Genomic DNA, 12,774 nt, shown 5'->3' with positions numbered 1-12,774 from the left:
GCTTGTCGTTGAGAGACACGAAACGGACGACAGAAAATGAATTTTGATTTGAATATTAACATTGTCCATATTCCTAAAAAAATCAAAAAAAAATCTATCCAGCCATCTCTGAGAAATTTTGTGGAGAAAAAGGGAAAAAATAAATCGTTTTGATTTTATTGTATAACATGTAATAGAATATTGTTTTATTTAATAAAACTGCTTAAAATATATAACATACAATATAATTTTACAAATAACGATATAAACATTCATCCATTTACCCCTATTGCCTATTTTTAGATATCTCGTGAGTGTTTTAAAAAAGTAAGTATATGCATGCACTTCAACGTCCTAAAAAATACTTGCAAAATTTAAAGTAAAAAAATTCTGTTCGAGAGTTACATGTATTCATAAGAGACATTTAAATCCCAATTGATTGGTGTGGACGATCACTGCAAATTAACAATCTTGTGCGCCAACTTTCTTTGTTTGTATTTCATTCATCTAATTCATATCAAGTGCTCGCGGAGGGCATACTTTTAAATTTTAAAGACCGTTTCAGGTCACTTCATTAATATTTTTTTACAGACTTCAACAATGTCAAACGAAAAGTTCTCCTTCAAAGTCCACGTCTTATGGTACAATTATTTCCTTTTGTTCTGTACTCTTTGACAATCCTAATGGAAAGGTCGTTTTTTTTTAAATATTACTATAATTATCGATGACAAGAAACCCCATTTCTATAAATATCGATGACAAGAGACCTCTATACAGGCGTCCATGACAATCCCCGTTTTTAAGGTATCCCAATATACCTAGACTTGTACTTTTTAAGACTCTACGTCACAAGATGGCGATTTAAATGTTTTGTTAAACTGTTTATATCATTCAATTGGGTTGTATAGAGTCCTAGCTCAGTGGTTAAAGTATTGGACTTCTGAATCGCAGATCCTGAGTTCGAATCCGCCTATAGCTTTTGCTCATGTTTACTGGATTAAATTTTCGAAATTTTCATCCAAAATCGTACATTGTTTGCCTATTTGACTTAAATATCTTCTCATCCATTATGATATTTATCATAATCATCATATTTTCTGCTGATTTGAGAAAATATTTCAAGGTGTAGTGAGTCACCTTAAATACAACACATTTTACGATCTGTTGATATACGAGCTAGACTTCTTTTAAGTCAATAAAAGCTGAACACCGCTCGTAAATAGGCACCGTAACCTCACACAGGTACCATTTGTACCCTTCGATTTTCTTACACCCGATTGCACACCTAAAACTTGTGGCCAACGTGTAGTATTCCTTTCGTGGTAACTGGATTTTGTGCATTTATTTCTTATTCTACGTGCATATTCTGTTTGTAAATAATGCATTGGCCAATAGATTTATCGTTAGTTTTCTACTGGCTTGAAAAAAAGAAAATGATGATTTCAGTGCGACCAAGTAACACGTAGAGATAAAATGTACGTTCACACAGGTGAGATCTCTACAACGAAGTACTTTGAACTGTTTAAAGGTCTTAGCCTTATATAAGGGTTGTAGGAACAGCAGTAATGAAAGTGAGAGTGGAGGGCAATGCCTATTTACAAGCGGTGATCAGCTTTAAATACCCTAAAATGTACCACAGAGGCGACACACATGGCTGACTAGCTGTTACATGTTTTGATGGAAAGCGAATCCATTTTGTATAAGACCCTAACAACCGGTAATGTTAAAACAGTCGATGTGTTTTTCTGAGCTTGCTGGAATGGCCCTAGAGGTTGCGATTGATAATTGCAGCGTACCAAATATATCATATTAATATCATTTACAAACATGGACAGCAAAGAGGCAAACGTAGAGAGCGCATCTGCTTATAGTGGGGGTGAGTTGATTATTGTTCAATTATTTAACCACCAAACCGAACGTTCAATGATCAATGAATTCCACGGATTTAGTGTCATTAATATTTTCGAAAATGAGTTGAATCTAAAATGCATAAAACGGTGTATTAAATCATACCTTTTAACTTACGAAGTCAACGATTCAGTTAGTTGTTAATTCAAGAAAAACAATCAATTAATTTGATGATTGATTTAAAATACAATATGTAAGTAAAATATAAGGGCAGTAAAATAGTCTGTGTATCTGATATTTTTGAAGTTTAAACAACTCTCGTATTCAATTTCTATGGCAAAACGAAAGCAAAATTTCAGTGAAATGGCCTAATCAGAAATCATGAATGGAGAACCATCACAACTGATAAAACTTTGTACTTGAAAATAATTGATAAATTCTATTTTATGTCTTCAGAGGCATTTTAATGAAACTTAATACTGTTATGTTTATTTTCGTAAAAATTCGTCAAAACATGACGAAAACAGTTAATTAAAACATTCTATAGATAGCAGAATCTCTTGAGAACATTTAATTAAATATATATGTATTGTATGTGGGTACAATATATAATATTTTGGAAATATTTGTCTCTTTAGTTATACCAGGTAGAAGCTTAAATCAACCTCAACATGAATTAATTGGAAGTCCTCGGAGAAGAGAGGCAAGGGAGGAGGAGGAAAAGAAGGAAGAGGAGGAGGAGTCACACGGGAATCAGAAAAATGCTGACAAGGAACCGACACAAGTGAAAAGGTTAAAAAAAAAATAAGGATAAAGCTGAGGTCAAGTAAGTCACCTCTGCCAAATCACGAATGGGATTGGATCATGAATACGGTGATATGTATTTAGAAGTAACTTAGTAACTTGGTGGCCAAATTTAGCTGTCATTACGCATGTTTTGTGCTATCTAGTAAAATTCAGAAAATTTATTCTTTTAAAGTTTTTTTGATACCATTAATGAATTAAACACAATAAACAAAATACGGATAACAATATTTAAATTTGAAAGGAAAGTGTTATTTTATATATAATTATACGATATCTCTCTTCTAAAGTAGGTAAGCATTACTAATGTTTTTTAAGCTAACCTGAACCGAAGGTTTAAGTGAGCTTTTCTGATCACCTGTTGTCCGTCGTCCGCCCGTCTGTCCGTCCATCCGTCCGTCACTCTCTCTGCCTGTGCGACGGTCTGATGTAAACATTATACATTTTGACGTCTTCTCAAGAACGACTGGGCCAAATTGCATCCTTTTAGAAGGGGGATTTTTAATTGTTAAAATAAAGAACAAACCCTTTTTTATTAGGGATATATTTGCAAAACAGTGAAAATTATACCTTTGTCTATAAAATCGTTTTAAGAACAACTGCACCAGGTAAACCAATATTAACAGAAAAGATTTTATATACAGTGACGATTATAAATTGTTAAAATCGTGACGACCACGCCAATACTTGGGCCCCAGAAGGGGCTCAAATTTTAAAGTAGAAATATAGGGGGGAATTGTTTAAAACTCTTCTTCTCAAGAACTTCAATGCTACAAGTTGTTATATTGCTATGCAAATATTCTTAAATAATGTAGATTATAAATTGTTGAACTCATGACCCCCTGACCACTTAGGCCCCATAAGGGGTTCAAATTTTAACATAGAAAGAAGTAGAGAAAATGCTTGATTTTTTTTCTCATGAAATATAATCCTCCAACTTGTGAAATTACTATGCAAGCATATTCAGCTTAATTAGATTGAAACAATTAAAATCGTAAACCACAGGACCATTACCGAGGCCCAAGGAGGGGTTCAAAGTTTAACATAGAAATATGTAGGGAAAATGTTTATAAATCTTCTTCTCAAGAACTAAAATGCTCCGATTTGTGAAATTAAAATGCAAGCATCTTCAAGTAATGTATATTCTGAATTGTAAAATTTGTTACGGAGGACTAACACTGAAGCCACAAGAAGAGTTTTATATTATATTTAACGTAGAAATATATAGGGAAAATGTTATAAAATCTTCTCTAGAACTACATTACTACACACAGATTACTATTCATTCACCCCCAATGATGTAGATTATAAATTGTTAAAATCGTGACGGCGAGACAAATAGTGATACCAAAGAGGGGTTTGAAGTATAACATAGAAATATACTGAGTATTGGGAAATTATTTCAAAGTTCTTTTCTCAAGACAGTACTATAGTACTTCAATAATCGATATATGCGGTGGTGTAAAGGAAGCATATCGGCAATTTAGCGTCTTATTTTGACTGTTATATTCAAAATCGTGAGAATACATAACTGTTTTGAATAAGATCCAAAATACTTAGTATTAACCTTTCAGATGAAAAAATGACAAAAACAAACCGTCAACCATCCCAAAATTCCATAAAACTAAATACGAATGCATAGAATCACGGACCTCCAAAATGGCAGAGGAAGGATCAGGTGCCTAGGAGTGAGCATCCTATTCTGACCGGTCACACCTGCCTTTTGCTTTTTGCTTTTTGTCGTAATCGAAAAAATTGGAAAAGTCCGTAGACAATTAGGTTTAAATTATGGTCTAGCAACTAGTAAGCACGCGACCCAGTGGAAGATTATATTTGCCGACAAGGTCTTTGTATCGACCATAGAAGTAACAATTGTTAATTGATAATACCTCGTCGTCGATTCACTTGCATGTTGAGTTGAAGGCCACAGTGATTTTTTTTTCACGTACAAGTTTTTGAATAAATTCTGCTTCGTAAGAAAACAAAAATAAATCTGCTAACAATCGGGCACCATTGGTATCCATGAGAATTCAAACAGATTGTTGGAAGACTTGATTTCCAAAAACTACATAGATATTGTCTATCAGAAACTTTTGCATCTTTTGTATGTCAACTTCAGGGTACTTGTGTATGCAATTAGAATGGTTTTTAACAAAATAATATTTTAGATTTCCAATGACAAGGTGATCATTTTTACGACTTCCATTTTTGTTGAAGAAACAACGATGATATCAAAAGCCTAGATTTGAATTTGTCATAGGGAATGGTTGTATTAGGTGTTAAAAAGTCGTACCTTTTAATGCTGTTGAATGGGTAAGATTTTGTGACCTCAAAATTTCTAATAATTCTTTACAGTTTTTCAGTATCCACATCTGATTCATACCATTTCTGAAGTGTATTGTTGTGCAGTACTTTTGAACTTTCTCCTTCACTATAGTAAGAATTCTAGTAAGGGGTGAAGGGAGAGGTTTGGTAGAACATTTACTGGAACCTGCTATAAATCTCTGTTTGAAAGGACTTCTGTGAAGCTTTGATATAAGTGCCAAAAAAAAAATCGGGAAGACATCCTTCCGTATTTGTGCATTATCACGTGACAACTATAAATAGCTTACGTATATTCCTTAACATAACATGAGATAGAACAACACTCAATAAACACACCAACTAAAGGCAAAACATCTCAGTTTGATAAAAAAAAAACGCTGCTAGAATTCTATGTTCTTCTTGATAGTTAAATTGCTCAAATTTTCTAAATAGTTATTCATCCAGTTTTCTTTTACGTTTCGTTGCTCAGAGGATAGAATATGTATTTAATAACTAGAATTTACATCTAATTCAGATTCCATATGCTTCCTTAACACCATTGCATGACTATGCAAAAATCCTCAAATAGTGTAGATTCTTGATTCTTAAATTTATGAACCCCTAGACCAATACTGGGGCCCATCAGGAGTTCAAAGTACTACATAAAAAATATAGGGATAATATCTAAAAATCGTCTTTTTAAGAATATAATGCTCCTAATTGTAAAATAAGTATGCAAGATTCCTCAAATAATGTAGATTATAAACTGTTAATTTTGTGACCCACAAAACAATACTTAGGCCCCCTAAAAAGTTCAAATTCTAAATTTTAAAAAAATAAGGAAATATTTTTAAAATCTTCTTTTAAAGAACTACAATGCTAGCATTTCTGAAATTTCACTGCAAGCATCATAAGATCATGTAAATTCTCAATTTGTTTAACTTTGTAACCCCTAGACTAATAATGGGTTCCCAAAAGCTGTTTAAATTTTATCAGAGATATACATTGGTAAAATATTTAAATAACTAATAAAAATAATACAATGAATTACTGTTGTTTAGTTGAGCGATATGGCCCATGGGCAACTTGTTTGGCGTTGAGATAAAATAAACTTTGTAGAAGTACGTTAAAAGAAATAAGATAAAAGAAAAAAAAATGAGTAGGCGTTGGCAATTTTTCACACAGAATTATGCTATCCTTAGGGTTATTTTCTTAATTTTTGAATGATTCCATTGTACCAATCTTATTTGTAACAGTCCTAATATATATTTAATTTTATTAAATTTTTATATTGGTAATATTTTGAGATGATCCCCTATTAAAAACCAGATGGTAGAATTCAGTGATGTTTAAGTAGAAAATGAAATTACTTATCATGATCACGTATTACAATTTTAGGTGAATTAATAAAATCCTGCTTCAAAGTGCAAACACATTACAGTTTACTATATATAACTATACTAAATGTACCTGTATTTTGAGATGACCTTTAAAAAGAACCAGATGGTAGATTTTCTTGAAACTTTGCAATTTCACTAGAGTAGCTGTATATTAAATTTGGATAATGTTTTTTTAGAAAACCAAAATTTCAACATAAATTGCAACCAATTCATGACTTGATTGAACTTGAACGCGAGAAGGAACCATTCCAAGGTGATGGAAAAACCAAGAAAGCAAAACGCAAAAAACGCAAGATGGATAAGGAAAAGTCTCGAGACGGGAGCGGCAGTTTTACCGTCAGTGATCCACTTTCAAGGTCTTCGGAAGGGTATTCAAAGAAAGGAAAGACGTCAGAGGTGAATGATAGTACAGGTACATACACCAATCAAAGGATAACCAACAAGTCCTTAAGTAACGCTGACCCTGCTGTGGAATTGGCATTAGTGAAAAGTAACGGGACTTATACCCAAAACGATGATGACAAGGATTGCGTTGGTGAAACAAGACAGAATAGGAAAGAGCCGATGGGATTGTCTAAAAAAATAACAGCGAGAAGAATCAATGAGGTAGGTTTTGATAGAAACAGACCTTTTTACTCTCGTATTTATATGTATATATCTATATGCTGCTGGAACTGGCAATATATAAATTAGATAATATAAATGACTGCCCTTTCATGATAACTGCCGTACTTCTTTATAAAAGGGCAAAAAGATAAATTGATATAAATTTAAAATCGATAAAACATACAATTCACCAACTTAGTTATTTTGCCATGCAGAAGATCAGTACAGCAAATAGTACTTGTTCCTTATTGATATTTTATATTTATGTAAAACAAACTAATATTGTGAGGTGTATGTCTTGATAATTTGTTTATTACCAAATTGAATGTAGATTATAACAATGCATGTGTTCCTTTTTTGCAGACATCTTTCAGGAATTTTGTAACAAAGAGCAAAATTATGATAAGAATTCCGTTGAAAGAGGATGAGTTAGAGTAAGTATGATATTTTAAATGATTTATTTATTATTAGCTTACCTGAGGTGAAAGCTCAAGTGAGCTATTCTGATCGCATTTTGTCCGTCGTCCGTCTGTCACACCGTCTGTCCGTCCGTCCGTCTGTCCGTCTGTAAACTTATTTACATTTTGATCTTCTTCTCTAAAACCATTTATCCAATTTCAACCACATTTGGCACGAAGCATCCTTATGGTAAGGCAAATATAAATTGCAGAAATAAAAAACCTATGATTATTCAAAGCTGAGAAAACCTCAAAACTGTAGAAAAAGGGGGGGTGCATTTTTAAAAATCTTCTTCTCAAGAACTACTGAGGCAAATTCAACGTTATTTAGCATGAATAATTCTTATGGGAAGAAAAATATAAATTGCAAAAATTATGGGCTAATTCTGTTTAAAACCTGAGTTATTACGAAAATAATAAAGAAAAGGCGTGTTTCAAGCAATGTATAGCATCCATGAGTCTTGGTAAAATGGGTAGGCATGACCAGGCCAGGGCAAAACAAAAGATTGACAGTTATTAATCTGCCAATCTCATTAAAATTTCAAGATATTTACTGACCAGTATATTTGTATTCGCTGTAAATATTGCTGCAAAATAATGTGTGATTGGAATTGACGATTGCCAATCTGCCCCGGCTTTTATTTTGTCCAGGCCCGGGTTTGCTTACCCATTTTACCAAGACTCGTATTCCATAATTCTAAAACGAGGTTCTTTGTCTAAAGCAGCCATGACACTATATGATAAACGGGCCGATCTGACAATGATGAATTTGTTTGTTGTGCAACAGTTCGTGTACGAAGGGAATCTTTGAAACATGCAAAATACATTGGTGCCGATTTTGTAAAATAAACTGAGGCTAAATATTTCAATGCGTTGACAGTTTTCATATATGACGGTGATATTAGGTTGTTGTGATTTTCGTTTCGTTTTCATTTATGCTTTGCGTTAACCTGGGAACTGTCGCTTGTATTTCCTGATTTTTACGTATCAAATCAAACAGAGACTTCGGTTAATCAAACAGTTTACTGTTTACTTGCGCAAATTAAGCAACATCTAATGTATTAAGAAAGAACTAAAATGCAATTCATTCAGGCTATCGGTAATTCGGTATCATCTTTTGCGTAATGGTAGAACAATGCAATATGTTTTGTTCAGATGCTCGGCATTTTCCCGAGTTCATTCAGTTTAAATAGAGTTTAATATCTCTGACGGAAATATGTAGGTATATACATGTATATGATTCATTTTGAAAAATTAATTGTGTTCTTTATTTGTTATAGTGCATGTTTCTTGTGTTTAATTGTTTATAATTTCTATTTACTTACCATATTTGAGTGTTAAGCTTCGAATTATCAGCAATATACAGAGATTTGCTCACAAGTCTATGTTTGTACACAGATCTGAGGCCATTTTTTTCCATTTTAAATGCCAAATAGGAAATACCAAGTTAAAAATCTTAAGCTGAATGTAATAAACTCATGTGAACAAAATATGACTCAAACTTAGCAACATTTTGAGCTCATCTTGCTTATACTTCTACGATTGACGCTGAAATTTTGGTTGATCATAAGAAATACTCTATGAATTAGAGTATGCTAAATACTTGTACACAAAACAAATCAAAGAATGATATGCTGTATATAACTACTCTCTGGGGCCCCCCTTTATACAATGAATAATGTGAAATGTGAGTAAATAAAAAATCTTAAAAACAGTTTCCATAGTTCTGACACATTACTGTTGCGGGGATAAAAGAATTATCGCTATTCCTAAGAAAATATAACAGCGGAAAATTATCCTGGTTTGTAGTCATTTGTTATTTTTTAATAAAAATGAAAATAATGGGTGGGCCATAGTACATTAGAGTGATGTGCCTGTCAATACGGTAACATTGATTTTTATAGCACTTTAACATGTCACGTGACAACTTTTTTCATTCCAGTGTATTATCAATCAAGTGTGAGTAAAATTATAAAAGTCACGAGTTTACGCGAGGTAAACAACAGCCATTTAATTATAATTTAATTCCCATGGGCCTCTTGTTTGAATTATACAAGAATAGATATGGGTTTCCTCATATCCAAGATATTCGACTTGTATGCTACTAGCACTTCCAGGTTAAAAACACTGGACTTGTTAAGAAACTAGACGCGTTTATAGTTCTTCATGTCCGTAGCAAAAACTGTCAACGGAATAGATTAAACTTACTTTGGCACAAATTGACTGAACATAAAAAACAGTAAGCTCTCTATACTCGTTGAAATTTAACAGAAACCAGCGTAGAAATCTGCTGATCTGTATTTTAACATACGTGTATACTTCACTTTGTCACGACTTTACAATTGCATCCCCTACAAATAGTCCGGGTCTACTCAAGTGCTTACAGAAAATCTTAGGAGGGGTTGCAAAGTTATTCCTTCATTAAAAACACACCAATATACACAATGAATAATTAACATTCTCCCTCAGAAGAGAGTGATAATTATCGACTAATAATCATGAAAATAATTTAATTGCTGCAATAATAAAAGCATTATTCATTGGTGAAAAAAGTCAATCAAAAAATGACCAAAATTTCAGTGCAAAAGTCTGAGGAGGCAGCTAGTGTAGGAATATAAATACTTGCATTTCTGGGGGAAAATGAGGTTTTATAAATCTTTTACTTTAATTTTGTTTTCTTCCATGTAATACGTGGTACCTATACAAAGATAGTCTAAACATGTGTAGTAATGTTGTATTCGCTGATCATGAATGGAACTATATTTTTCAGAGCAATTGTGTGTAGAGTACCTGACTGTAATAGTACAGGGTGTCCCATCATATCCGATACTATTAACTATTTAGATAACTTTTGATTAGATTTATTTTACAAAACATCAAATGCATTACAAATGCATTACCAACACTATTTTCTTGATGCATTGTTTTCCACAGGGTCGTCTTATTTCACAATACGTACGACTATATATGTAGTCTGTGTTTGAAAATACAGTTTGAAATAAAAAAAAAATGCTAGCTCTCTTTTCAGTTTCATTTTATGTAAAACTAAATTTAATAAAGAAAAATGTTTCAAATTTGTAACATTATAATTCAAGAAAAGGCATGCTTTTCTACCCAATTTTTCTGTGGCAAAAAATTAAACTATTTTACTTTTTAATTCAGTCGCAATTTACGAGATTTGATTAAACATTATCTAATTTATATGAAATTTAAATGGCATCAGATATTATATTCTGGGACACCCTGTATATCTAGGATATTTATTAAGCATTGATCAAATGTATTTAAAAAAACGTAAAAGGACTATGGATTTATTGTTTTACCATTCAGTAAAATTACAGTTTAATATGCATGCGGAATTCTTTGAAAATATTCATTGAACTTATCACACGCAGACAGCAGGCATGGGCACGATTACTCAAAAAAAAGTAATCGATTAATAATCGATTACTTAGGGGAATTTTGTGTAATCGATTATTAATTGATTACACTCATTTTTGTCCAGTAATTGATTGTAATCGATTACTTTATAACATGTAACCGATTATTAATCGAATACTTTAGAAAAAAATTACATTAAAATGTTCATGGTACATGTTCTGAACATATCATATAAAAACTATTCAAGTTAATTTGGTTTTAGAGTTAAAGGGGTATTTTCATTATGAATGATATGAAAAATTGAGACTTCATATTTCAATCTTCATAAAATAACATTTTATAATTTCTACTGCTTATTTAAATGTCAAATTATAAGCAATTATATACAGCTCTGTCATGTAAACAAGTTTCTGTTCTTGGGGGTGAATGAGTTTAGATGAATTCTTGACCTTGCACCATTAGCCATTATAATTATTCGGTTGTAATTGGTAATACGAGAATTGAATTTGATTGAAATTTTATAATTTTTGAAACTATCATCAGAAATATGCAAAGAACTTTTAGGCAACCTTGCTTCATGATTTAAATGAATTGTGTTTGGAGCTTGTAATTGTGTTGATTTTTAAAATAGATCCTTAATGGGGCTATTTTAATTGTTATCTAAACATGATTAGGGTTGTCACACCTCATTAACTGCTTTGTGGATTCCGTACCTGACAAGGACAAACACACTTAGTGACACTTACACACCATTTTGTATCTTTCTCTGGCAAAATAGACACAAAATATAAAACTCTCTCTCTCTATGATAATTGTCAGTAGCTTAGTGGTTTTTCAGAACCACACTATGTTAAAAAATTCTGCAAAAAAGTGTGAAACACAGAGTAAACTGATTATCTGATTCTGCACTCAATGACATGTCAACCAATATTTATATTTTAAGTGAAAGTGGAAAATCATAAAAATGAATATAAACAATTTTATTCAATGAATTGTATTATAAACACTTGAAGAATATTTTTTCATACAATAAGTGCTTCACAATGTTTATGTAAAGAGTAATCGAAAGTTATCGAAAAAGCAATTATAATTACACTGACCTTTTTAGCTGTAATCGAAAATATTTTCGATTACAGATTACTGTCGATTACTTGAAAAAGAGTAATCATTACAATCGATTACGATTACTCGATTACGATTACCCCATGCCTGGCAGACAGGGTTGTTAACTGTTAGTTTTCCATGTAACATTAAATGTAATTGCTTTGTTTTTTTTTTGTTATTGTCTTAGAAATGCACATACAAAGCAAGAGCTCTCAGATTCTTTTGGAATAATAGATAATACAGGATTTGCTGAAAATGATGCCTTGACCCGAGTAAGTAAATGCAACACTTTGAGCTAGTCTTATTTCAAGGATTTGTAAAGAAAACTCTTTTTCTCTCTCTTAATTTAATTATTCAAGATTAAATATACTATATTCATAAATAATCAGAAGAGAGCATGTCACAATCCAGAGTATTAAGCTTTATGTGAAAATAAAATGCAGGGATAATGTATCTTGGAAATTAATATAGCTTTATAAATCTTTGTAGCTTTATCATGGATAGGAATCTGAATTTCATATTCTATATATATATTCTGTATAAGCAATAAAATTGACGTTTTATAAGCAGGTCCGCTCTTTTGTACCGATGAATCCTACCTTTCAAATCAATAATTGCATTTCAGTACCTTCGATGTGTACCAGATACCAAAGCTGACATCATCTGGGCTATGTTGATCGATCAGTGGCATCTGAAGCGGCCACAGCTGATTATCTCAGTTACCGGTGATGCCCAGCGGTTTGACCTGAAGCGCACTATGCAGGAAAAGTTAAATTTAATGAATGCACCAACATCATCATGTAATACTTTTTAACCTTTCATGCATATTTGGAAAGTATAAACGGTTCTTGATATGTTTGTAATAATTAAGTTTTGAAAACAAAGCTTTG

At 32.1% G+C, this 12,774-nt stretch overlaps 1 protein-coding gene across 3 annotated transcripts in view; it reads left to right on the top strand.

Annotated features, from left to right (window-relative positions):
* Positions 1-1,257: 1,257 nt before the first annotated feature.
* Positions 1,258-12,774, top strand: part of LOC128184035 (transient receptor potential cation channel subfamily M member-like 2) — a 66,423-nt gene continuing 54,906 nt past the window's right edge. For all 3 annotated transcript variants that reach the window (XM_052853322.1, XM_052853323.1, XM_052853321.1), the window contains exons 1-6: positions 1,258-1,855; positions 2,466-2,619; positions 6,512-6,941; positions 7,305-7,375; positions 12,072-12,156; positions 12,510-12,684. In XM_052853322.1, coding sequence (XP_052709282.1) covers positions 1,807-1,855; positions 2,466-2,619; positions 6,512-6,941; positions 7,305-7,375; positions 12,072-12,156; positions 12,510-12,684 — 964 coding nt within the window. In that variant the 5' untranslated portion in view covers positions 1,258-1,806. The remainder of the gene's footprint in view (positions 1,856-2,465; positions 2,620-6,511; positions 6,942-7,304; positions 7,376-12,071; positions 12,157-12,509; positions 12,685-12,774) is intronic.

This window comes from Crassostrea angulata, chromosome 5 (assembly GCF_025612915.1).
Source record: "Crassostrea angulata isolate pt1a10 chromosome 5, ASM2561291v2, whole genome shotgun sequence".
NCBI classification, from domain to species: domain Eukaryota; kingdom Metazoa; phylum Mollusca; class Bivalvia; order Ostreida; family Ostreidae; genus Magallana; species Magallana angulata.
This window is presented reverse-complemented; position numbering and strand designations above follow the sequence as displayed.